The following is a 27,210-nucleotide window of genomic DNA, read 5'->3' on the forward strand; positions in this document are numbered from 1 at the left end:
AATAAATTGGTGTTGTTTTTATTTTTTTGATGTTTAGTTCACAAATATAAAATAAGTAAACTTTGAGTTTGGTTCTTATTTATTTTTTGTGTTTCTAAAATTCAAAATATTTTTCATTCTTATCAAATAATTAAATTTAGGTTGTGCAGCCTGTAAATAGTAACACAGGCTGGCGGACTGATCAACTACTTTTCACCTTTTTTAATTTTCTTTTTAGATTTATTTACTTGTTTATAATAATTTATATTACTTTTTTTTACAATAAAATTAGATCAAATTTAATATCTTAATGAATTAAAGTTTTATTAGGGAGTGGATTAAGGTTTTATTAGAAAATGGATTTTAAGTTTAACTCAATCCCATAAAACCGGCTCATGAAGTGAAGTTTGCACCCACTTATATACAAATGAATATCTCAACTTTCTTTGTTATTCCAGTCAAAATCAAAACAAATGGTCTGAATATATACAAATGGTATACTCATTTTAGGTTTAACTAAAGGGGGAAAGAATCAATAATTAAATATTAGAATCATAACAAGACAAAATAAAGGTAGGTTATTCACCACGATAATGAGGAACAACTGATAATTAGAAAAGATACTCAATTAATATTAGGATCATTCTATAACTCTGATATATGTATCATTTAATAGGTTTAATACCTAACAAAATAAAATAAATAACAAGAATACCTCAATTAATCAAATTAAATGATGTATAAAAAATTAATGTAAATAAAGTTCTATTAAAAAACATTGACCACCACCAATTTTTATTCAAAAACATAGCGAATTTAAGTTTTAAGTGTGTTAGAAAATAAATTAAGTATATACATTTTATTATTAAAATTATATGTGTATATTAAGTGTAGATAATCTGTACCCAAAAAAAGTGTAGAAAATTCCCCATCCTAGAAATAGATTAATTACTCCTCTCATCATTTATAATTTTCACACGTACTCGTTACCAGTTCGGGTGAATTATACACCATATTTGAAGGAAAATGTTTAATGAATATTTTATTTTAGAAATGTGTGGCAGAAAAAAAAAAGTGATAAGAGCTTAGGGAGATAGAAAAAGAAGGTGAAAATGTGTTATAAAAGCATACAAAATCTCTTTTTCCATGGATATAGAGGACCTTCTCCATTATTTAGAATCACTTAATAAAGAAGTGATTCTTGATTATTTAAAATCTCTTTTTCCATGTTGAATATATAAGTATGGTAATATATATAATTAAAGTTTGCAAATGAAAACAGAAAAATTGGATAATTATTATATATCTTCATCAACCTAGCTCTTTCCTACTAACCTAGCTAGTGATTTTAATATCATTATTGTATCTCGAGGCTTAAGAATTTGAGTCCAGAAGCGTGACTATTAGCACAATTAATTTGAGTTGAAAGCAAGTTGAAGCTTTCTCTAAGCTTTCAATAATTTCTGAGAAAGACGACACATCCATATATCATTTGGCATTATCATACAAAGGAATCTTCTTCAATATTATTAGATGCTTAATTATTTTACACAATTTTACAAACTATATTTTTTTATCACAAAAAAAATTAATAAATAGGAATCATTTTAAAGGTAATCCGATATTATTTTTAAGAGAAAAAACCTATAAGCTTACAAAAAACTGTCAACTCAAACCAATAGAACCAACTGAAAGAAGAATACCACAAAATTAACCTACTCAAACTAACAAAAACTCTTGATAAAAAACAAACAAGTCACCAAATCAAGACACCAATAAAAAAAGAAAAACAAGCATAAGCAAATTTATATATAATCCAAGATTAAACCTTTAATTAAATAAAAAAAAAACTTTCAGAATGATAATCACTCCTCCTTTAAAAATGTGTTTGTTCTTATGTTTCTAAATCTCACTAATAATGGTAACATTTTACAAATTATATACATTTTAAGTTCTTTATAATCATCATGATTTTTGTCATAGAATTAATTGTATAAATATTAGGATGTAAATTTTTAAGTTTAACTCAATCCTATTAAATTGATTAAAAAGTGATATTTGTATTTATTTATATACTATAAAATATCCAACACAAAATATTATAATTTATCTTGAATCATCCTCCAAATATAATATTGTTTAAATAGTGTATTTACTTACCAAATTAACAAAGTATATATTTTGCCCCACACAAAACATACTTTCTATAGTACCTTTTCGTGTGTACTAAATACTACTTTACGTATATTTTTATGATGCAAAGGATCCAATATTGTTAGATGAATTTGTAAAAGACGAGTTCCTTAATTGAGTGGGTAATTAATTATAGATATTAGTTTTAAAACACGTAGATGTATCCATTAACTATTTCCACTCACAACTCAAACGCCAAAAGTCATAACCAGTGCGGCACTACAAAGAGTTGCAACCAATAACAAAGTGTTTAATCAGAATTTAGTTAATGATTTCTTCAAGTAGAAAGATCAGTTTTTTGCATTATGGTTTTGGATATAGTTTATAATTTTAGTGAAAGTACGATACTAAAATCCTTTTGCACTGTGTTCAAATATTATAAAACTATCCAATTCTGACCAAACATCTTCATTTATTCATCATATAAAAGACAAAGGGCAAAGAACGGGGTAGGTTCCTTCACAGGTCAAAATCAATCAAGGATATGCAAAAAATATACGTCCAAATATTTATCAAGAATAATAAATATATATATATATAGAAATATTCTTAATTATTTAAAAAATATACATTAAATAGATTCATAAATAAATGTATTATTTTATTCAAGACATATTTGGATAAATATTTTAATTGTTGATAAGCTCTTATCAAATAAAATCTTGTGACAAAACTTTGATTTGATATTTATTGAAGTTACAAAAAAAAGGTATATTTTGATTAATGCACCACAAAAACTTCTTTAATTAATTCATAAATAATTTCTGAGAATCACAAGTTATTTTCACAAAATATTTTATTGATGTGTGTAATTTGTTTCTATTTGTATATATTTATCTTCAAAAATATACTTTTTATTGGATCTGATACTATATTAAAAATAAATTTTAAATCTAACTTAATCTCATAAAATTCGTTCATGAATATAAGAAAATCAAAATCATGAGATAGAAACCAATTTTAGAGATAAAAAATAATTAGTTGTTAGTGACTAAATTAGAGACCATTTTAGAGATTAAAAAAAATTGGTTTCTAAATTAGTTTCTATTATTGTTAAATGGGTTCTAAATTGGTATTTACTTAGCAACTTACTACTACCAAATTTAGAATCTAAATAACTGGTAGTTAAAACCTTGGTGGTAGCTAATTAGATATCAATTTAAAAATCATTTAACAATAATATAAACTAATTTAGAAACTAATTTTTTTTTAGTTTTTAAAATGATATCTAATTTAGTTATTATAATAACTAATTATTTTTATCTCTAAAATTGATTTGTTGTAGTGTTATATCTAATCGATGTGTCATCTTCAATTTTTTTTTCCCCTAATCAAACAAATATTTTAAGTGTTGTTCACTTTCCCTCTTTCTTTCTCCCATCATTACATTATCTTAAAGAAGTCGTTAGCTTTCTCATGTAAACTATGATAACTAAATCGCCATTAATTAGTTACTTTTTTGGATCATGACCAATCTTATTATATCTGAGAAAAATATTATAGCAGAACTGTGCCACTTAAGCTGAAAAGATAGATTGCATCCCTAAAATAATGCAGTATACTAGAATGAAGTTTTAAACTTAATAATGTCCAATGCAGAAGCACTTTAAATTATTCTCCAAACCCAATTCCACATCACCTTCAATTTCCTACAGCTAGTTGCATAAGATACATTAATACTGATATATAGGAGTAGCCCTACCTACAACTTTTAACCAAATGGTGGCACCACTTGGTGGAGGCCAAGGATCACTATATCTGCATTCTTTATGTTTCTTATATTCACAATCATTCAATTTTCTAATACATCATTCCTCAAACTGGCTTTCTAATTTTTCAAAGAGCTACTCTTCCTAGTAAAGTCAAAAGCAACATGGAAAATTTGGCCACAATCATTGTGCAAATAAGGAAACTTGGTCTTCTCTTCTTCGGCACTCCGTTTCTGCATTTTCATATAATATAATTTTTAAAGATGATGTGGTTGATGTGGCAGAATTGTTCGTTCGGTTTCAGTTAAAAGTTTAATCTTGAGTTACTTCTAAAACTTCTAACTCGTGTTTTAATTTTTTGGTTTGTATGAAAACGGTTAAATGATGTGTATAAATGTTAGTAAGAGTTTAGCGCACGTTGATATAAGAAGTCTAAGTGATTTTTTTCTTTTTGTTTTGTATAAGATTTTTATCATTCCTAAAATGATATACATTTATTTAATTTTTTCTGATAAAAAAACAATATTATCAATTTCAAATTTGCTTGTGATTGCAATCATTTCAATAGTTTATAGGTGATGATTTCATCATATCGATCTCCTAATATCACTGAGCAATTATATATTAATCACCTTCAGTATCATCCAATCACATAGTTTAAGTGTGTAATTATCAGTGAGATACTACTAATGAATACTTGGAATGCACAGTGAGATTCGTCTCTCTCTCTCTCTCCTTGCATGGTGTAACACAACTCACTCATCTTTGAATAAAAAAATTGGTGAATTCTATATCACAACTCACACATCATTGAAAAACATAAAAAAAAAGGTTACAAACAGTTACTGTATCTATTTTTATCTAGGATAAACAATAAAAAAAAGTAAGAACTAAAAGAAGACAAGTTAAAGGTGGTGAGATAAAATAGACTACTGCAATGAAGAGTATAGAAAATTAACAGGTCCCCGCGTTTCCTTATCATGTATATCTAACTTTCTACTAATTACAGCTCATGATAAATTGACATTTTATCTGTGATGGATATTCATTAGTCCAAAAACAAAGATGGAAACAGCTCTGCATTATTCACTGCTGAAGTTAACACAGAAATATAGAATGCATATACGTTTCCATCTGTTATTGTTTCCCAAAGATTCCACACATGTTTCAAGGATTTAATATCAGAAAAAAAAAAACTTCTTTTCTTAATCTATTAATTAATTTGTCACTCTCTTCTAAATAACCAATTATTTGTGCCTCAATCAATGGACATGAGAGAATTACTGATGGAAATGATAAACAAGTAATTTTTGCTTAAAATATATTCTTCCAACATCGGGTTTCTCCTAAAGTGACATCTTTTATCTTCGTCTTTTAGTCTTTATGGCCTACATACACGGTGGTTTCTGGTTGGTTTTTTCTTTCACTGAGATGAGTGAGGAACTTGTAAAGGCACTCATCAAGCTAGTTCGAGTACAAATGGTAGGTGAGTTGATAGTGAAAAATTATCTTTGACGCTGAGCCTTCTCTGATATTTATACATTTTGAATGGATCTCGGTTGTCATGAACTCTGTTTGTGGGTCCAACAGAGGACCCAACCATGTCTTAATCATGTTGGTTTAATTACAGATAATTGTGGATATACGAATTGTGTTTGGATTAAGAGAGTTATTCAATATTCTCGGTCATTCGACCATGATGACCTTTTCCGACTATTGAATAGTATATTTGTTCCCAAACTCGAATAGAGCGATTTGAGTATCAATAAAGTCTATGGAAAAAGAAAAATTATTTTGCCTTTAAGTATATCCCAAGTCAAAAAGATGTTACTACTTACCACACTAGTTATAGAAAAATTGAAAACATATATGAGACGTATAAAATGTTCTATACTTGGTATGTAAGAACAATTAATGAGAGAAGTGAAATGGTATATAGATATAAGGCCAGCTGTTATGAAGTGGTTGTAGAGGTTCATTTGACACGTTGTGATTGTGACATGGTTAAAATTAATGAGTGGATGGACCCAGTGATGCACTGTACGGACATTTTTAAGAAAACATAATTTTCTGGCACCAACTTTGCTGTTTGAGCGTGGAAGAGCTACTCAATTATCTCCTTTTAATTCCTTCTTCTCTCATTATCAACTAAATGCTATTTGTTCTCATTTCACAGTGGAATATGGTTTAAGCACTATCAAAAACTTTCTTCCCTTTCCTCTTTTGATACTAATTAGTAATAAGGGTATTAGTAATTAGGATGCTGATATATTAAGATCCTCAACACTAAAATGATAAACTTTACACTTTAATAGATTAATATTTTATTTTATTTTTTAATTTAAAAATATTATTATATTATTATAAACAGTGTTAAATGTATGTTTTTTTACTGTCAAAAAAACTTTTCTTTAGTAATTATTATATAGAATAATCATGTATTGACAATTCAGGACTGAATTATTTCATCGTACAACTGCTAAAAGTAGAAAAAAAATAATACATTAAAAAAAATTATTAAACAGAAACTAATTTTAAAAACAAAAAATAATTAATTTTTATTTTAAAAAATTAGAAATTATTTTAGATAAAAAAAAGTTAATATAAATTATGGTTTGTATTCCACATTATAAAATTTGATATAAATTATGGTTTGTATTTCACATTATAGAATTTGATATAGATTTTATTACTTCATGGAAGAAGAAGGCATGGAGGTGCAAAGAAGAATTTTCCTACGTTTTTTAAAGTAATAATCCAATAGACAATAGAGAATCTTTATGACTCAACTCAAACTGAAACTCAAGAAAGTAATATTATGGCAAATTCTTCCTACACCCAATATTTTTAACATGTATCCAACACAATTTTAAAATTTCAAAAATATTTTTTATTCTGAAAAGGAAAATTTAAAATTTAAAATAATACATTCTGTAAAAGTAGATTCGGGAAGAGCTTTTTGTGTTCTGAAAATAAAAATTCAGAAATAAAAATCAAAAATCCATTCCGGATAAGAAAATCCGCAATACAAAAATTTTGTTCTGTCAAAAAAAATTTACACACCTTTCTTATTAATATTTATTATATTTTGAAAATAAAATTTTATAACACTGTTTAAAAATACTCATGAGGTTTAGTGCCCAAATAAACAACAGCATACTCATCTTGTCTAAATAAGGGTTATTTTCAAATACTAATTAAAAATTAAAGATAACTATCAGAAAATAGTGGTGTAAAAAGTAACCATGGTCTTACTCATATCCATGAGCCCAACTATTTAACACCAAATTGAGCCCAAGTATTTAAGACCAAATTGAGCCCACTTCTATTGAACCAGCAGCATTAGACTGTTTCTTCCTGCACCTCCATATCTTCTTCTGATACCTCCATACACAACATGAAAATACAATTGTATCCTTCTTGTGCCACCCCCATAGAATAGCTTCTGGATTATGTAATCCGGAAACGCATTTGAAAAAAGACTTCCAGATTACATAATCCGGAAGTTAAAAAAGACTTCCAGATTATGTAATCCAGAAAGTAATCATGCATATGAAAAAATACTTTCGGATTATATAATCCGGAAACTAATTACAAATTTGAAAAATGACTTCCGGATTATATAATTCAGAATATTAAAAAGGGGCATTTTTGAAAATACAAAAATCTATGGAGGTGAGAGAAGAAAGTATGGAGGTGCAGGAAGAAGCAGCCGCAGCATTAAAATGAAGGAGCTCTGCATTGTGAAAAGACCAAAATACCTCTCCTTTATATTTATATTAATCCTACCTCTTCTTCACGTCCACATGTTAAACGGGACAAGCGACAAAGATATAGTTTTACTTTACTTTTTAGACAGTTTTCCAATATTCTCAGATTTTATGTTTTAAATTTAGTTATGATATTGTAAAAAATAATATTACTAATATATCAGATATTATCATAATTTATTGTGTTTATTTTAGATTAATATCGCTATTATTCAAAATCACATCCACAACCACTTCCCTTTTACAAAATTGGAATTGAAATTGTTTAACGAAATTAGCATTACACTGCGAACAAAGATTTAACCAAAACTGAAATGTTGTTCTGTACAATCAACTAAATAATTATACACCACTTCCAATTACTCTCCTCCCACAAAATCGAAGACAATATTTACAGCACTGCTTCAAAAATCTACGAGGAAAAACTAAGCTTTTTACAAGATAAAATTCACATTAGAATGTCACCTTCCAGCATCTTCAGCACCTATTTATAACAAAAGATAAAACAGTGTATAAAGTAAAATTAGAATGGGAAAATGATTCAACTAGGAAGATTTGTTAATTTATTTTCGAACCTGTGACATTCGAGGCCTTAAATGAGGATCCCGTCCAATGCACAAAGAGGAACATTGCAGCATGCGATACACCTCTTCATCAACATAGCACTTTCTTAAACTCGGATCTACTAGTTTATAAATCGCTTTTTTTTCAAGCAATGGCCTTGCCTATGCACCAACATTTCAACCAATCGTCACAACACACAAATTTCAAAAACAATTTCTTCAAAACTCACTTTTAAGATTAAACCTATCTTAACCTAATAGAGTCATGGTATGTTAACAATTCAACACTTGTTTCAGCTTCAATGGTTCAGCTTCAATGGCTGTTAAAACAGCTGTTAAAAGTAGAAAGAGGAATAATCTTTTACCCAAAAGATACATGAGAAAAGTAGAGAAATTTTAAAAAGTTATAAACTTATGAGAATTCGTACACAATTGTCTACGTAGACTCTTGTTTCATTCTATTCCAAAAATATCCTTTTTTAATATTTTGGATTACATAATCCAAAAGTATTTTTTAATTCATAATTAGCTTATGAATTATGTAATTGAGAAGCCTTATGTGATTAGCTTCCCGATTACATAATCTGGAAGTCTTTTCTAGACATCAGATTAGCTTTCGGATTATGTAATCCGAAAGTCTTTTTTTTTCAAATGTGTGATTCGTTTCTGGATTACATAATTCAGAAGTTCTTTTGGATATGAGATTAATTTCTAGATTATATAATCCGAAAGTTTTTTTTCAAATACGTGATTAGTTTTCAGATTATATAATCCAGAAGTCTTTTCTGAATATGAGATTAGCTTCCAAATTACATAATTCATAGGTTTCTCAAATCCAGATAGTATGGGAGTGACACAAAAGTTATGGAGATATAGGAAGAAGTAGTCTTGTCAAAGTAATTTTTTTGTTTTTTAAAGTTATTTAAAAAAGTGTTACCCATTCACTGAGACATTGCTGTCCTTTGGGGCGGTTTATGTCCACTGCTTTTCTTCCTGTGATGAGCTCCAGCAGTACTATCCCAAACGAGTAGACATCAGCTTTTTCAGTAATTTGACCACTCTGAGCGTATTCTGGCGCCAAATACCTGTAAATAACAAAGGTTTTCAGCATCACCTTATTTACTGCTCTTCAAAGGGGAAAAACAATTTGGCTTTCATCTCCCACTACCCAAATGTTCCTATCACTCTCGTTTCCACACCCATGTCTCCATCTGGCTGCCACCTAGCAAGTCCAAAATCTCCTACCTAACACCATAATCATCAACATTAAACCAATAACCTCAACAAACACTCGTTAGCACATTTCAAAATTCAACAACAATAATGATACTTTGACAACATGGTTATATACAACATGTGATTGACACATAAAATAAGGTTATTTTAATCATTTCATGCAAAGACAGATAAATGTGATTGTAAACTGATACAAGTTGTCACTGGTTTAAGAAAAAGACTTACTAAAGCTTCAAAATCATGAGTGAGGAGGATATTGTTTGGTCGCATGTCACGGTGCACAATACAACCTACTCTACATTCTTCATGAAGGTATCTCAAACCACGAGCTGCTCCAACTGCAATCTTTTGTCTTGCTGACCATTCCAGTACATTCTGCTTTCGTCCTGCATATCCAAATCATCCCTTCAAATTCCATTTTCTCTTATTGCTTCCTAAGATTTTCATGCAAAAGTATTTACACTTTTCTTAGATATCATTGCTAATGTAGTTGTTATAACAGTCAACAAATTTACCATCGTACAAGACAATCTGGGATTGGATAATACTATAAAATATAATGGTAATTGGCTTTTCAAGTTATTCACCTGCCAAGATATTTAGTAATAGGAAGAACAGCAGTTTCCAACAGTGGTTATGAATGTAGCAAAAGAAAAGTAAGGATTCAAAGGAATTTACTGTAGAGATGAGAATCCAGAGAGCCATTGCAGATGTATTCGTAAACTAGCAATCTTCTTCCATTTTCCACACAGAACCCAATTAGCATCACAACATTGCGATGCTGTGCACAGCTTAAGACCTCTACTTCTGAGCAAAACTCTTTATCTCCTTGAGTGCTGGCTAATTTATACTGTTTCACAGCAATGACTTGTCCATCAAGTAGAACTCCACGGTGTACAGAACCAAAACCACCTTCAGCCAAGAAGTTTGCCTGTGAAAAACCACCTGTGGCAAGCTGCAATTCAGCAAATGTAAACCACCTTGGTGGATTGCCAAACACAGGTGCCTTGTGCTGACAGATAGAGCACAATGGGGGAGGGCCAGGAGGTGAACTTTTAGCTAGTGCGATTGCTTCTCTAACACTTTTGCTCAAGTTCACATCAATTTTACAATTAAGCATTCCTAGTATAGGATCTTCATCCAACTTTGAGAATTTCTCAAGTAAAGTTTCATAAGCAGTGGCCAGAGTCTTGTCACTGGATCTTTGCATGTTGTTGTCTTCATGCTTTGAGAAATCACCATCCATGCAAATCACATTTGCAATCCATGGCTGAAAATATGAGCTCTTGGACGACATACTTAGCTTTTCACTCTCGGAGTCAGACTCAATATCCTCTAGGTTGGTCAGTCCCTCGTGAATGAAGGTAAAACCTCTTCTTTGTCTCTCTGAGTGGAAAAATGGGGAAGTAGCAGGATCTGAGCTTGATATTGATGATGTTCCAATATCAGTTGCAGTCAGTGGTGGTGACCCTTGTTCAGGACTGCTAGCAGGAGTAACAGCTGGACCTCTAATTATATCTGCATGTTCATTGTTGCCATCTTTCAAGTTTCTTGCAAGTGTAGATGGACAACCCATGTTTAGTTCCATCTTAGGTGAACTGTTCAAGTTCAAACGCAGAATCTTTGGCCTAGACCGTTTCATCATTACAATATTGCAATGCAGCTGCTCCATGCAGTATTTCTTTTCATGTTTCAACTTTCTGCAAATAGAGAATCATCTTCGGTCCATAAGTAATTGGGAAATTTTCACAGATGTATTAAGCAACAACACACCCTTTAACATATAAAGTTGAAAATTACTTGTCCAATATAACCCAGCTTGACTGCACTCTCTTGGCCTCAGCAGCCACAGCTCCACATAAGGAACCTGAAAGAATCTTCACTCTGATTTTTATCTGTGTAAATTGTTTGACAGTTTAGAAAAGATGAACACGAGACACAACAAAGAAATAAAAAACTAATATGTTATTACAATGTTATGTCCCAACCTTCTCTGGATCGTAAAAATCATGGAGTTGAAGCACTAACTGAGAACAGGATTTTGTAATAACTTCTTTCTGATCTGAAGCAGTGCCTAAACTGGATCTCCAATTACTAGAGGCACAGTCAGTAGTAAATCTGGAAAGTCCCCATACCCTTTTGCCTACAAATGCACAAATTATAGTCAGTGATGAACCTCGATACAAGAATGAGTAGAAACAGGTTTCTGGATTATTCAGATCTCTAGCAAAGGCAAGGTCATAAAGCCTCACATATTTGAAGGTTCAAAACACAATTGTGTAAAATGTGCCGCTCAACTTTGTATGCATCTTCTAGTTTAATGTTTTCTTTAACTCAGTTTCATAAAGCCATTAAGCGTGAGACTAAATTGAGTAATGTAACTAAGAAAGAGCCTAAGCAATTGGATATAAATTGAAAAAAAAAAGAGAGAATAAACGAAAGAAACCAATACTTGAAGAAAGAACCGGAATAACCACCAACAGCTTAATGCAATCCCCTGGTTGAACAACATGAGTCAAAGCCCACACCAGAGCAGTCCTTGAAATATCTCTAGAAGCTTTAACCGCAACCACAACCACTTTACCGGTGGTTTCTGAGGTGCCCATCTCTTCTTCATGACGACCCTTTTGGCTCCTCATCTCAAATTCTCAACTTGCTAGGAGAATCAGCAACCAAAAGCCATCTGAAACGCTGAATCAGCCAAAATATTGCAACTTTGCAGCAATGAACAGTGACAACAAACACCCTCGGAAACCAAGGTCTTCTTTTGTGTTACCCAGAAATGAAAAAGTAGCAGGCCACACACTTCAAGGCACTTTAGTTAAACAACCTTCCAGTTAAAGCACACACAAGTGAAAATCTGAAAATCCACGCTTAACAGTGACTCCACTGCTACAGAAGAAAGGACAGTTTTTGTTACATTACATGACATAAAATTACAAACCAGGGATGCCAAATTCACGTTGAGTGCGTGAGGCCATGGGAACAGAATCCGGTTATCCCATTACCATTTTCTTCTGACATCTTATGCATTATGATTGAGACAGCAAAAGCGCCTCTGAAAATTGAAATTAAAAAAAGGGATCATTTTCAATCAAGTAAGGACAGGAAGAAATGGACAGTTTTTAGGTGAGAGTGTAGAGACAAATTCTGTTCACTAATCCCAAAATTGAATGAAAAAGGATCATGTCATGTTAATCATGTAAACCACTGAAGTTAGTTCCCTTCTTAGAAACCCAATAAAGTTGAAGCCATGAAAATTATGAGAATGAAAAAGGTAATGCATGAATGAGCAGTGTAAAATATGTGGCTTGAACCGAGGGAAATGGATATTAAAAGTACTAGAATTATACTATGCGCAAATGATCACAAAGGTTTTACTTAGAAAACACTCTCTATAGTTGTCAAATAGAGTGAGTGACATTGATGACAAGACATGTGGATTTATTTTTTTAACCAAGTGGGAAGGTACCATCTTGTTCAAGTTACAAGGCATTGAACTGAATCCCTTTGAAAGTTCCAACTACTGAGATTATTTAATTTAGCAATGTGAAAAACCACATTGGGCACGAAATTACACCTCGGTTCTAGTCATTCTCCACTCAACATTTGGCACAAGAAGGTGCAATAAATACAAATATACGAAGAGCTGAAATGAGAAACACTAGTAGATGTTGCTTTCATGGTGCCAATTGGTATTATTAAGGGAAGAAAATTTTTCCTTTCTGAAAGAATGGCCTGTGGCCACCATTGACTCTGTTATGCCCATTTTGCTTGCTGTGTAATTGGTGGGGGCAAGAAGCAATGATGGTTGAAGTGAAAGAGTGATGTCATTACAGTGGATATGGATATGCACCTTCAATGGTTTACACTGAAGATTTTTTCTAACTTCAACTCTAAATTCTAAATTCTAAACTTTAAATTGAATTAAAATTAAAATTATTTTTTAATATAATATCAGATTCACTTAAAATAGATAAGAATCTGTTGAACAGATCTGATGAAAATTTGTTAAACTAATTATGTGTTAATCTCTTTAGCAACAAGAAGGAACTTATGTCTTAATCTAGGATTAAAGTCGTATAGGATATCTAATATGTTTCTATAAAAGTATAAGTAATAAGTAATTAAAATAATATAAATGAGTGAAGATTTGAAAAGATGTATTGTTTTTTATTATTTTATTTTTAACTTATCTAAACTTTGGTTGTTGAGATATATTTTCGTCAGTTTAATATTGGAATATTTAATAAGAAATTAATTACAAAAAGAATAATTTTTCAACCCTAAAGAGAGAGGACACCTTGAGCATGTGGGTTACTATTCTGTCATAACAAGATTAGATAAAGTATACCTTTAATAATTTTTATATAATGCAAGTTTAATTAATCTAATTGTTGAATTTATATTTTTATTAACTATATCATAATGCAGAAATATTTAAAAGTTCGTCAAAATATATAATTTTTTAATATTGAATAACATATTTATACAAATTTATAATATGTAAAATTTGACTGAGATTATCATTAGGATTTTATCATTATTTCACTAATGAGAGGGTGTTTTTTGACTTGCAAAGACCTCCAAAAGATACCAAAAGTTAAATAAATATATGTAATTTAATTGTAATAGAAATCGTAATAACTAATAATATTATATTATGGTTATGCTTATACTTGTGAAAGATAGATTCGAACCCATGTGCAGTTAAATAACAACTTTTATTGTCCATATTCATAGTTGTACGTATGTAGCTTTAAAACTTATTTATTACACATATTTTAATGTACTATCTTAGAAAATTAATAAAACAGAATCATCGTTTTGATGTTAAATTAATTATGAAAAATAATCAAAATGAATTAAGTGTGCAATATCTCAATAAAAAACAGTTAAAGATTTTTCAAAATTAAATTTTAAAAGACAACACGTATAATTTTAGAATTGATTTATATTTATATTTATATTTATTGATGGTATAACACTTCATTACATTAATATTCAAAAGATTTTTATCACTTTACTCCATCATCCTTTGCAATAATATGAAGTCGTACTTTTTTATTTGATGTTTGTGTAAATTTTACTGTAATAGTGTACTTATCCGCCTTAAGATCGGAAATGTCAAAGAGTTTGGACGACTACATGTCTTCTCTAACCGAGTTTTTATTGTCACTGACCATTATGAGTAAAACAGTCTAATCAATGAGTCTTAAATTATGAGTGATTATTTATAAAACAATGAATAACAATTATATTGTTAATCCAACTGACTCACAACGACCAGCTCAAAGAATACCACATGATGAATCTATAAATACACATTATCCATGAAGTACAATGTCATTTTATCTCGTACTCTTAACTCTCATATTGTTAAGAACTTACTATCTTTGTGCTCTTATTAACTTAAGTATTGAATAGTACTTTTTAGGAAGACATCATCTCTCATCGAGCTACACTCCCTAAGTTCATTTTCGGTGAGAACAAATAGCATATATATAAACTTGATTTATGTGTATGCATCTACCATCTCAATTATAAAGTCATATTCATAAAGTAGATTAAAAGAGAGAAAATATATATTTCTTATAAACTCGATTGAAATGTTTGAGCTCATCTGAAAGAAAGTTAGAATAATGATAAATAATTATTTTTTCACATGTTGAATTCTTGTATATGTATTAAGAAGTAACTGACTTTAAATAATTATAATATCATATTAAGCATTGAACTATAAGTCTAATTCAATTTTACAAAATTCACTATAAGATGATGTTTACATTTATTTATATATTATAAAATATTTTTATCTTTACTTAATTTGTAATCTTCAACTATACTTAAAACATTTCAGAACATATCATTTCAATAATCATACATTTTTCTCAATTTTCACTAAAAAAAAATGTGAGTCATCTTTCTTGAAATAATATATTTTTCCATAATTTACTCTTATTTTTTTGTGGGTTTAGGTGTACTTAATTTGTCACATCTTGTATTTTGCATGAGATGTTCAAAATCCATGTGGTTTTATTTTTTTATTTTTATGGTTGGAAAACATTGTATTGTACTGTTACACATGGGTAACGTGGCACAGCTGTTTGAGGCTGTCAGTTTTCCTTACACCGTATGACAATTCACAATAGGAGCAAGTTGGAATTCAGAACTTTTAAGGGAAATTTAGGATTTCTACAAAATGTTAAGCATTTCTTAAGGGTAATATTTTTAAAATTCATTTCTTATTTATAATTATACACATTTTTTATTTTAACTTTTTTATTATAAGTAATATGTTTCAGTCTTTATTCAAACAATCTTGGTTTTGCCTTATTTGTGTAATTAAAAATAAGTTGGTGACATTTTTTAATGTTGACGTGGCATTGAAGTATGATACGCTTTACTTTTTAGATTCTATGTTTCTACTTTTTTTATTTTAATTTTTATATCTGTACAACTTTTACTTTTTAGTTTATACACTTAAAATATTTTGTTTTAATTCCAATACTAGTACTTTTAATTTTGTTCTGATTTATACACTTAAAAAAATACTAATGTTGTTAAAAGCAGATGTAGTATATAACTCATGAGATGGTTGAGACCGGACTGGTATTTTTTATTAATTTTTTTTTTTATCTATAATAACTAAATATGTTTTTATATGTTATTTTAATCTCTGAGATTTTTTTTCATTTGATTGGTCAAATTTGTGCTAGAAATATGTAACAAAGTTAGTTTTGAATTTAATGACCCATATAACACGGAATTGTTAAGTTAAGATTGTTCTACCTTTCTATTTTTAAGCTTTTATCAACACTTGTATTTAGATTATATCTCTTTCTAACCTAACATTTTCGATTTTTTCATGAATTTAAAATACACATTAATATCGTATTAATAAGTTTTTAAACCTACAAAATAAATTTATAATTGCAATTTATATCTATTTATATATGCTATTTTAATTACATTTCTAGATTATATAGGATCTTTAACCACTTGAAGATAAAGTATGGAATTATAGCAACATTTATGCATATAGGTCAAGCATAATAGAAATAGTCAAACATGACAAAAACTACGCATTGTGTTGCTAAAACTCTCATGTATGAGCAGTGAGGATAGTAACTTTGAACACAAATTTGTAGGGTTCATACTATGTATAAGTATGAATTTTATGGCAAAAAACTATTTTAGTGAACCATTATTGGTGATCTAGATTATGAGTTTGAGGTGTCATTTTATTAAGAGTATTAATACTTTAATATCTTTTATAAAAATTAAAATTATTTATATATTATCTTATTGATTTTAAATAATATAAGTAATACAGAAGATATTTGATAACTAATATTTTATTAAATCATATTTAAAATTTAGTGTAGGTCAATTATCGATTTTAATTTCGAATAATATCTCTTAATTGATTTAAGATTGATAAAGATTCACCGATATTTGAATTTGAATTCAAAATACATACTTGACCGTATAATTTATCGATGGATAAGTATTATTGATCCAATAATCGATTAGTCTTGATGAACTATTTGACCGTTTATTCTGAAATAAAAAATATTTCAATAATGACATTACTTAAAATCATATTTTTTACAAAATTATCTATTACAAGTTAGACATAATTTTTAATAAGAAATTAGTTATTATTCATGTGAATGCATGATAAAAGTCATAGATGTCTTTAGTGTACTATTGCAATTTCATATATACCTTCAATCTTCCATTTCATTTTCTGATGGTAATGTATCTATTAAGCTAATATTTAGATGTCTCATTAAAGTATCATAAAAAATTGCACAATTATTTATGAAGTTTTACTTACCAATTAGAATATGTAGATAAAACATTCCTTGCACAACTATTTATGGAATTTTACGTACAAATGTAGATAAAATATTTTTCACTTACATATATTTAAGTATGAATTTATATTTGTATGTAGAGAGACTCACAGATGAACTATTTATATACTTATTTATACAAATTTTTCCATCTTAACATTTTCCTATACATTTATCAGTGTAGTGTACATATAGATGATGTTTTCTTAAGTAAACATATTCATATACACCACTTGATCGTGAGTTCACGATCAATTACTGATGAATTATTTTGTATATAATATTACAGATGTAAACATTTTTGTAAATAAATATACCTACTCTTAATAGTCCTGCTGCTTTACCTATGAATTTAATCTGTCCCATGAGCTGTTTTTTTTTAATTAATGATCAAGGACCTGGTTCCAATCAAACTAGTCAAACCAACCGTTTTGGTTTTCAAAAGATTATCTTTTTGTCAAAAGTTACGAAAATTACTTTCAACCAATTAGAGAAATGCTGCAATGGTAGAAGAGAGAGAGAGAGGAAACAGTGTTCTATAACTGAAACGTACTTGGGAGAAAACAAAAATCTTAAAAGCTTCTGAACTTATTGCCCTAAATTGTTCAATGATCATATCAATATAATCAGTTATAAATGGGAACAATGCACTAACAATGATTATTCCTATAATTCCTAACTAGCATGAGTACAAAACCCCCTCAAAGCAATCAAATCACTTAACTAGAGTTTCATGGAATTTCCCTTATTGAATCTCTGAGGTGCCAAAGGCTAGATCATTGGTAACCTACAGGGGAAGGGTGTGAGAATCTACATAGCCACTAGTGGGAGCTATTTTGTTGATAAGCTTGAGTAGAATGCTCTCCAATTCTTCCCCATTGCTCCAATCATGAACTTCTGCAGCAACTAATTTTGGGTCACTGTGAATCCGGTTCCAGAGTGGATAATTCTTCCTGGGCATCACAAAATCACCTTCCTTCAGCTTCAAAGTTGGACAATAATCACCTGATCCATCTCCAAGGTATATGAATTTTCTTTCATTTCCAGGTAAAGAACCTCGAATTTGGTCTATCACTAAACCCTAAGAAGGAAAAAGAAAACAACCAACGTTATGTGTAACAAAATAATGCAGTAGTAGACAAAAACGAAAAACAGAGCTTCATAGTCATGTAAAGTACATACTTAAAAACAAAGTTTATTTCTTAAACATGTTTAAAATAAATTAAATTAAATCTTGAAACATATACCTAATCTGAAATCATTTCTATCAAATGATCCATTCTCAATGATAAGTGCTATTTGTACAATTTAATTAAAATTAATACAAGTTTTCATGCAACAAGTTAATGCTGACCTTGCACATATTGGGAGGGCAGAGGGAACAAGCATGAGGAGACAAGGTTGAATCATGAAATGGAGTGACATGAAGACGTCCTTCATCATCTACAAAACCACGGTTGGTATAAATCTGTGAAAAGCAACCTAATAAACCATGGTGTTCCAGAATGGTCCGAATGAAAAACTCATTTGCGTCACTAATTATCCTCAAGTCGCAACTGCAAATTCAAAATGTCACACGTTATACTAAAGCAGAGCCAAAATTTAACAATGAAAAAAACAGAGAAGAGGATTAAATCACCCAAGAGCGTGTGCAGATTTGATGGCTGAAACGATGTTGGGATGCAAGGGGGTTCTTATAAGGCACTCTGCAATGTGATCGATGGTGATTCCGTGCGAGTGGAGCTCCTCCATGATCCTATCCTGAATCAAATTTCAAACGCAAAAACATGGAGGGTTTCAAATTTCAGTTGCAGGATTCATGCAGGTGTATGAGAGGAAAAGGGTAGTGTTACTATACCATGAGAGAGGTCCAAGGCATGGTGTGGCGAAGCTGGTTGAATAGGTGGGTGAGACCCAACTCAGTGACGATCCATCTGTCACTGTCATCGTCGATAATGGTTCGATCGAAATCGAAAACCACCGTCGCCGCCACGCTTCCGCCCATTTCAGCCACGCCCAATCTACCACTGATTGAAAAAAGTTGTCGATAATAAATGTTAATAAATACCCTAAGAAAAGGGTGAGAATTTTTTAAAAAATTAAAATTAAAATTAAAAAACAAAACTAACAGACCCAACGCAACGTCATTTTATTCAACTTTTCGGTGCAACTCCACGGAAAAATCGATTGGAACTTGATTTTTTGAGGACTGAATTTTGACCTAATTTATACCTTTTAAAAATACTTCGTGTCACTAATAATTTAAAATTATAAATAAATGTAAAATTAAATTAATTGATACTAATAATTTAAAATTATAAATAATATAAAATAATAGTAACAGTTTTAATGTTATATTAATAATCTAAAAATTAGTAAATATTATTATTATTAAAACTTTAAAATATTAAGTTGGTAAACTTATTATTATTAATGTGAGTTATATTTTTGGATTATGTTTATTAATAAGTGAAATTTCTTATTATAATAATAAATTCATGAATTTATTACCAGGTTAAAATTTAATCTTTATCCTTAATTTACTAGGTTTACAGTCTCTATATTTGTTTTTTTAATATTATACATAATTTAATCTAACCGTTTCACAATAAAATATTTACGTGTATGCATGCATCTTAATGGTATATAGTATCTTGCTCCATGTTAATATCTTAATTATAATATAAGAAGTAGATATTTAATACAATTTAAATATAAGTAAATCTACTCAACTCTTTTTTTTCCTAATATTATTCCTAAAACACCATATATGGTATAGTTTATTTTAATAAATTTTATTCGTGATATGAAATTAAATGAAAGGTATTTTAGAAAAATATATCATTTTATTAAGTTGAAAATTTAATGTTTATATTTTGAATTCATATTGTTGAAAGGCACGCAAGAGTGAGTGATTTGTGATTTATTTTGATTTTGATTTATTTGTGGGTAGCAGTCGAAATTAATATATTTTTATTTATTTGTGAGTAAATTCAAATATTGAAAATTTGCTTTTAAATAAAAGTTTAAGGGTTTCACATTCTTATCATGAAAAAGGTCACAATAACACTTTTTCTTTCACGATTATACATAAGGATGTAAAAAAAGTTAGTGAATGAAAAGACTAGTATTTTATATTTCTTAAACTATTGATATGTATTTTAGTATAATTATTTTTTTATTTTTGATATTATATTCAAATAAGTTATTATTGGATTAATATTATTTAATTAGTAGATTAATTTTATATTATTATATAATGTCATAATATATATTTTCAGTTATGTTGACTTCTAACATGATTAAATATGAATGAAACTCTGATTTAATATCTAAAACAACATATATTTATTCTTATTTAAAAGCTATAAAATTCTTATACAATTATTTGGTTACCTAAAACTATGTAAAAAAATGCCTTAAAACACATATAATTATACCTTTATGTTATAAGTATATTTTTAAAAATTATTTCCTTTATCCGTTGAGTGATATCAACCAAAAATTCCTTTTTTTATTTTTTTTATTTTTTGCATTTATGAATCACAACTAAAAGGATAGATTCCACAACTATGTTCATATAGTTAAACTTTTAAGTAACATTGTTTCCTCTTTTAAAGGAGTTACTAAGCGTTTGATTTTTCTTCTACTTTGACCAAATATAATTTTAAAAGATATCAGAAAAATAGTTTAATTTTTTTAATAAATAATTAAAATCACCATTAATGTATTCCTAAGTTAAGAATACCAGGAATCCTCTTAACGTAGGATAAAAGTCTTCTAAAAACGATTATTTCGACAGAACGTGCTCAAAAACTCATCAGCCATCAATACGTGGATTTTCTATTATAAAAGTGCAATTATTTCTCAAAGGAAAAAAGAAAAAGAAAAAATATGAAGTACTAAACTAATAGGAATAGAGATACAGTAAGAAGAGAAAATCTGGTATCTCTAATCTATTATTAAAGATCAAACTAAAAATAGAATTAAATTATATTATACAAGTGATTTAATAAGCATAATTTATAATTTAATAAATTAGTTTTATAGATTAAATTAAACTTCAAATTTATTACATTAATATTAATATTAGAGTAAACATATGTATGTTCACCCTTTTTCAATATAAAAAAAGTTTATTCATTCATGACTAAACATTAAAATTAGGTATAATTATCTTTTTGTCCTTACAGTTAGATCAATATTTAATTTAATATAGTGATTTTAAAAAAACAATTTGGTTCAAAAGTTTTTTAAAAAGTTAATCTGATCCATTTCATTAAGTTTTCACTAACAACGTTAATTGCTGATGACATGGCGCACACAGTGACATTGATTTGCACACGTGGACTAAATGAAATTTTAAGGTTTGAAAATTGGGAAAAGAAGATTAAGGGAGAGGGAGACTGAGGTGATGCATGGTGGAGTCAAGGGAGGGGCGACGCCATCCATGAAAGGGAACATGCTAGTTTTTGAGATATCAAGTTTGGTGGAAGAGGATGGGATTGTGACACTCAGCATGATGTTGATTAGAGTTAACGAGTTGAGTGAGCCTTTTGGGTTTTTTGAGTTTTGGAGAAATGGTAGAATTGGTTTACATGTTCAAAAGATTATAGAAGTGCAAAAGGATGATGGTAGCAACAGAAAAACAAAGATTATATGTGGGATTTAGTAACTGAAGTGAAGGAGGTAAAACAATGAGTTCCCATGAAGTAACAAAGTCACATAGGTTTGAATTCCCAAAGCTTTCTATCAATTAGATATCACCACCACACATCATCGTCATTGCCTCCATCTTCCTCATTTTTTTTTTCAATTTCCAAATCTTAATTTTTCTTTCAATCCACATATGCTCACTAATGTCACTGTGTGACACGTCATCAACAGTTAACACGACTAGTGAAAACTTAACGGATGACAGATTGAACTTTAAAAAAAATATTGAATCCAAATTGATTTTTTAAAAATATTGAGAACCAAAAGTAATTATACCTTAAAAATATTATAAGAAAGTATGACTAAACATTAAAAATATTATAAAAATCATGTCACTTAATGCTTAACACCTTCCTTGTTTCTCAGTGTTTTGAGGACCTTAAATAGAAGTACAGGGGTGCCAATAGTCGAATCCATATGGACTGTACTCGTAACTCAAAAGGCCCAAAACTAATCCCATGGAACTGAAAATTGGTAAAGACCAAAAAAAAGAAGTAAAGAGAGCACAACACAAGAAAAGGTTAAGAGTGAAAGCATAGAGTCAAACAGAGCGTCCTTAGTGCTTGCTGCGTCGCAACTTACCGGCGGCGACGGAGAGCTATCTCAGCGATTTCCGATCACTGCACCGTTCCTCTTCACAAGGCAACGCTCTTCTCCCCTCATCTTCCTCTTCCCATTACTTCCATCTCTGATATCTGCACTTCACATATTTTTCCACGTTACTTTGCTTTTGCATTTCCTCTTCAGATCTCCTTTTCTCCTCTACCCGATCTTCTTCCCTCATACTATAATGTCTTTCATTTCCCCTCCTAAACTCAATTACGTTTCATCTATATATGTATCGCCCAATTTTGTTTTGTTTTATTTATTATTTTGGTCGTACTGTGAAATGATTGATAATTTAGGGTTTTAACTTGGCGGCTAGAGTTTTTTTAGTATCCATGGATTAGTAACTAATCCTTTGAGAGACTGGAACGGAAGTGTCATTGCTTGAGTTGTTTTTACTTGGTATAATAATAGTTTGATTTGTAGAACGCTTTTTTTTTTGTGGGTCGGTATGTTACTTTGTTGGAATGAGGGATGTTGAACTACTAAACCTTTATGTTTTATGGGATTGGGCTCTTTCTTCCTCTTGTATGTTTATTTAATTTAATTTAATATAATTGATGTTCTACTCATTTGATATCGATTATTAGCTCCATCCTAAACCCCCTTTTTAGTTATTGATAAAACATCATCTGCGGAGCCAATTGCCCCTAATTTAGAATAGAGAGGGATGAGGCAGCAACAATTAGTGTCAATGGCCATTTCGTGTTTTAGATATTACGTGAAGATTATGCCTTTAGCGTTTAAGTTTCCTTTTGTTCTTACTATTATCAGTGTTAGTAGAAGAATTTTTGGTATGCAGGGTCTGTTTAAATAAGCATCTTTGTAACACATGTCTAGAGAAGAAAATAAGAGGCCAAAAAAGAAATAAACTTTTTTCTATAAGCTAAAATTGGTTCATTCATGAGATAAAAATTGTTGTAGAGAAGTGAGTGTGAGAATTTCTATCTATAGATTAGTTTATGCTTAAGCTAGTTTTAGCCTGTGAAGAAATTCATCATTTTTCTTTCTTATTTCTAGAAATGCTTTTGAAGAAGTTTGTTCAAATGAGTCCTTGAAGTATATCGCTGCCCTTATGCCTTATTCTGATATGACTTTTTCCCTTTGATCTAGGGTTTTGTTATACTTAACTTGAAGACTTGATGGCGTCAAAGTTGCAGCAGCTGCAGTCCAAAGCATGTCAAGCATCTCAATTTGTCGCCAAACACGGAAGTAGCTACTACAGACAACTGTTGGAACAGAACAAGCAACACATTCAGGAGCCTCCTACAGTAGAGAGATGCAACCTGCTTGCAAAGCAATTGCTTTACACCCGCCTTGCTAGGTTATATTTTCTCCAACTCCCTCTTTCCCCCCAAATAGTGTGTATGTCTGGATTCACTGTATGAAATTCTTTAATTGTATATGATTGTTGGCCATCCTTTATTGATTCAAATAATTTGTTGACACACTTTAATACGCCAGGATGTTTCTAGTCATGTCTAATGGCTTATTCTTTATCCTTTATAGACTAGGGAAAACGTCCCGAGTGATGTGGTTGCTAGGCTGAGCAAACATGCACCAAATCAGTCAATCCATTACTTTGGACTTAGGTTGGTTAAGTTCACACCTAGGCTGTGGCATGGAAGGTTTATTGTTACCAGTGGTTTGAGTCAATTAGGGTCGGAGAAGCTGACACTTGAAAAAGGAAATGAACAGTGTATGAAGCATTTTACTTTTTGTAAGGTTAGGGGTTGGTAGATACTAAAAATGTGCTGGTGATCATGTACTTAAAATCAGTCCTTTCTTAACACTGAAGTGTTAATTTGATTCAGCCCACAGACCTGTTTATTGGATTGTAATAGAAATACGGGGACAGGCTGGGTAGGTATTGGAGAGATAAGGGTTTGTGTGGAAGAGTCCACCTCAGCTCAGATAATTCTGATCTTGTGCTGGGAAGAAACACCAGAAATATATTATGTGTATAATTTAGTGAATATTGTTCTAAATGCTTTAGAAGTACAAACTACACATCACTACATACAAAGTTTTAACTTTCGACTCTTTTAACTTTTAAGGTATCAAATTATTAACTTTCGACTGAGTTTTGGAGTGACCACAATTAATCGAATCTCTACATACAAAGTTAGTGTTTCACAGGCTTCACTAGCTTGTCAGATATACCAAACTACACATCTCTTTAGCAGCTCTATACATGTGCAATAAACAATGAACATTTAGTAAATTAAATATCTATTATACTTTAATAATTATTTATCTACATCACAGTACAAAGACATGCATATCTTGGAAACGAAATCCCATTGCTTCAAATTTGTGCCATATGGTGGTCGTGCTGATAGACCCCTGGTGCCTGTTATTGATGCAATTTTTACTTGTTTATGCTTAACATAGTAACCTGATTTGGATTGACACCAAAAGTGCCCGCAATTCAATGTACAGCAATATGTTATGTGCATTTTTATGACTGACATTTACTGCTTCAAGTGGTTTCCAAATCCTTCACTGGGACTTGAATGTAACATACTTAAGTAAAATACTACCAAATACAGATCATTTTTCTGTACATTCTTGTGTATCTGTACTGAGTTTGTATTGTTGACATTTTGTCGACTAAGTGCTTCTGGAAGTGTGTAAATTTAGTCGTGATCTTAAATAACTCCTTATGCAACTTTGATTCTAAATAAAATTGAAATATTGTTAATGGGAAAATGAAATTATCTGATTACCAGTATATGATTTTAATGTAAGTTTTTTCATAATCCGTCATGGCTTGGTTTAACCATATGTCTTGAATTTAGCAGCTCATAATGTGCTTGTCGTTATAAGAACCATAGTTTTAAGTCTATAGCTTCTTGTTAGTTGGTGTAATCACGTTAACAATTCTGAGCTCTTCAATTTCTGCCCACATCAATGTCCCAACTCAACAACTTGTTGCTTGTAGTTTTTATGTTGAAGCCCACTTGTATTAGGTACTACTTAGCCAATGCTGTCTCTAGCTATGCCGTCTATTTGTGAATGTCAATGCTTATGTGGCTCATTTCAATATGGTTTTCAAATCTGGCATGTTTCGAACTATGTTAGTTTTCACCTCGATCTTCAGTGAATTAGCAAAACAATGACACAATGAACTCTGGAAACCTGTTATGCATACTGTATTGTCTCTATGTAGCAAAGTCTGTTGTATGTCAATTACATATAACTCTTCAAATCTTTTGCAGTATTCCGGGTCGTACAGAGTCCTTCTGGAAGGAACTTGATTATGCCAAGAATTTATGGAAGAACAGAAAAGAACTAAAGGTGGAAGATGCAGGTATTGCTGCTTTGTTTGGCCTGGAATGCTTTGCATGGTTTTGTGCTGGTGAGATTGTTGGAAGGGGATTTACTTTCACCGGTTACTATGTCTGACAATATCCACTTATATCCTCCTAAAGCCAGCTGCTCTGGACATAAACTGGATTATAGATTTCTACAAGGCAATTTTTGTTATTGAGTTTTTTCGTTTGGGAGAAAGGTTTAAACCCTAGTGGTTAGCTTTCATAAGTCATAATAACCCCTTGTAGTTGAAAGCGGGATGAACCTTACGTTGCTCTCTTGTCATGATGATATACTCCCGCAATTCTTTTCATATTTTTCTCATGCTTGTTGTTTTCAAAAAATTTATTGCTGTTTATTCCAATCAAGTATTAAAACCAAAATAAAAATTTGTCCCAGAGAATTTATATAATTTTTTCTCTACATTTTTATAAACTACGATTTTTTTATTGTAAATTAGTGTTATTTGTTTCTCCTAAGAAATGTTAGGATCACTCTTTGATACACTTATTTTTATTTGTTAGAGTTTATTAAAATCACAATTTTTTTTGGATTTCACGTACTATTTATTGAACTTGCTCATACTGTTATGGGTTTTTTAGTAAGTTTTGGTTATAGGAATTTAGTGTATTTAGCAATTTTCTTGTTGATTGGACTTGGTGAATAGATGCAAAGGATTATAGCCAAACTACTTCATTATTAGAGCGCAGATGCATTGTTACTAAGCAAGTACACGTGCAAGATTATGGTACGAGACAAATAGTTAAGGGGTTGTGGATTTTATTATTTTTATTAAGAGAATAAAAATATAAAATTTCAAGCAATGATAATTGAGTGAGTTGAGTGAAAAAAACTCCCAGTAAGCTAAAATAAAGTTTTTCATTGTGATTACTCTTTATTCTGTTAATTAAGTTACATATATTTTTAAGAGTTTATTTTAGAAATTGTTTGGTCTAACTTTTCCTTTCAAGGAAAAAAAAGATGGGTCAAATTAGACTTAAAACCTGAGAGTTAGAGTCCTAGTAGGATTTGTTTTCACTTGAACATAAATATAACATTTTTTTGTCTTTATTATAAATAAATTAAGCATCATCCCTAATAAAGGCAATATAATCTAAATGAACGTAGAAATTCATAAAAATTTAAATAGATAATAACTCCATTATAATTTAATCACTTTTTTTCTTCATCGTTTCCATTATTCTAATACTAACATTTCAAAAATGCAATTATATTATATAAAAAGTTCTCTCGGACATAA

The 27,210-nt window shown here is 30.0% G+C and overlaps 3 protein-coding genes across 4 annotated transcripts; 1 reads left to right on the forward strand and 2 right to left on the reverse strand.

Moving 5' to 3' along the window:
• Positions 1 to 7,890: 7,890 nt before the first annotated feature.
• On the reverse strand, positions 7,891 to 12,865 carry LOC137812791 (inactive protein kinase SELMODRAFT_444075-like). Of its 2 annotated transcripts, XM_068614990.1 has the most exons (10): positions 12,395 to 12,820; positions 11,903 to 12,310; positions 11,439 to 11,593; positions 11,251 to 11,345; positions 10,129 to 11,150; positions 9,676 to 9,836; positions 9,383 to 9,459; positions 9,152 to 9,299; positions 8,227 to 8,376; positions 7,891 to 8,135 (listed from the first exon to the last, which is right to left on the reverse strand). In XM_068614990.1, the coding sequence occupies exons 2-10, from the start codon at positions 12,087 to 12,089 to the stop codon at positions 8,100 to 8,102; spliced, it is 2,031 nt and encodes a 676-aa protein (XP_068471091.1). In that variant the 5' UTR covers positions 12,090 to 12,310; positions 12,395 to 12,820; the 3' UTR covers positions 7,891 to 8,099. The 2 variants fall into 2 exon arrangements, with proteins under 2 accessions (XP_068471091.1, XP_068471090.1); XM_068614989.1 differs by having other exon boundaries at positions 11,903 to 12,865.
• Positions 12,866 to 17,830: 4,965 nt separating this feature from the next.
• On the reverse strand, positions 17,831 to 19,524 carry LOC137812792 (thiamine phosphate phosphatase-like protein). Its single transcript, XM_068614992.1, has 5 exons — positions 19,446 to 19,524; positions 19,171 to 19,339; positions 18,952 to 19,073; positions 18,667 to 18,868; positions 17,831 to 18,393 (listed from the first exon to the last, which is right to left on the reverse strand). The coding sequence occupies exons 2-5, from the start codon at positions 19,315 to 19,317 to the stop codon at positions 18,100 to 18,102; spliced, it is 765 nt and encodes a 254-aa protein (XP_068471093.1). The 5' UTR covers positions 19,318 to 19,339; positions 19,446 to 19,524; the 3' UTR covers positions 17,831 to 18,099.
• Positions 19,525 to 22,518: 2,994 nt separating this feature from the next.
• Positions 22,519 to 26,262, forward strand: LOC137812794 (uncharacterized). Its single transcript, XM_068614994.1, has 3 exons — positions 22,519 to 22,670; positions 23,748 to 23,958; positions 25,856 to 26,262. The coding sequence occupies exons 2-3, from the start codon at positions 23,777 to 23,779 to the stop codon at positions 26,040 to 26,042; spliced, it is 369 nt and encodes a 122-aa protein (XP_068471095.1). The 5' UTR covers positions 22,519 to 22,670; positions 23,748 to 23,776; the 3' UTR covers positions 26,043 to 26,262.
• The last annotated feature ends 948 nt before the right edge of the window (positions 26,263 to 27,210 follow it).

The sequence above is a fragment of the Phaseolus vulgaris genome, chromosome 2 (genome assembly GCF_000499845.2).
Source record: "Phaseolus vulgaris cultivar G19833 chromosome 2, P. vulgaris v2.0, whole genome shotgun sequence".
NCBI lineage: Eukaryota > Viridiplantae > Streptophyta > Magnoliopsida > Fabales > Fabaceae > Phaseolus > Phaseolus vulgaris.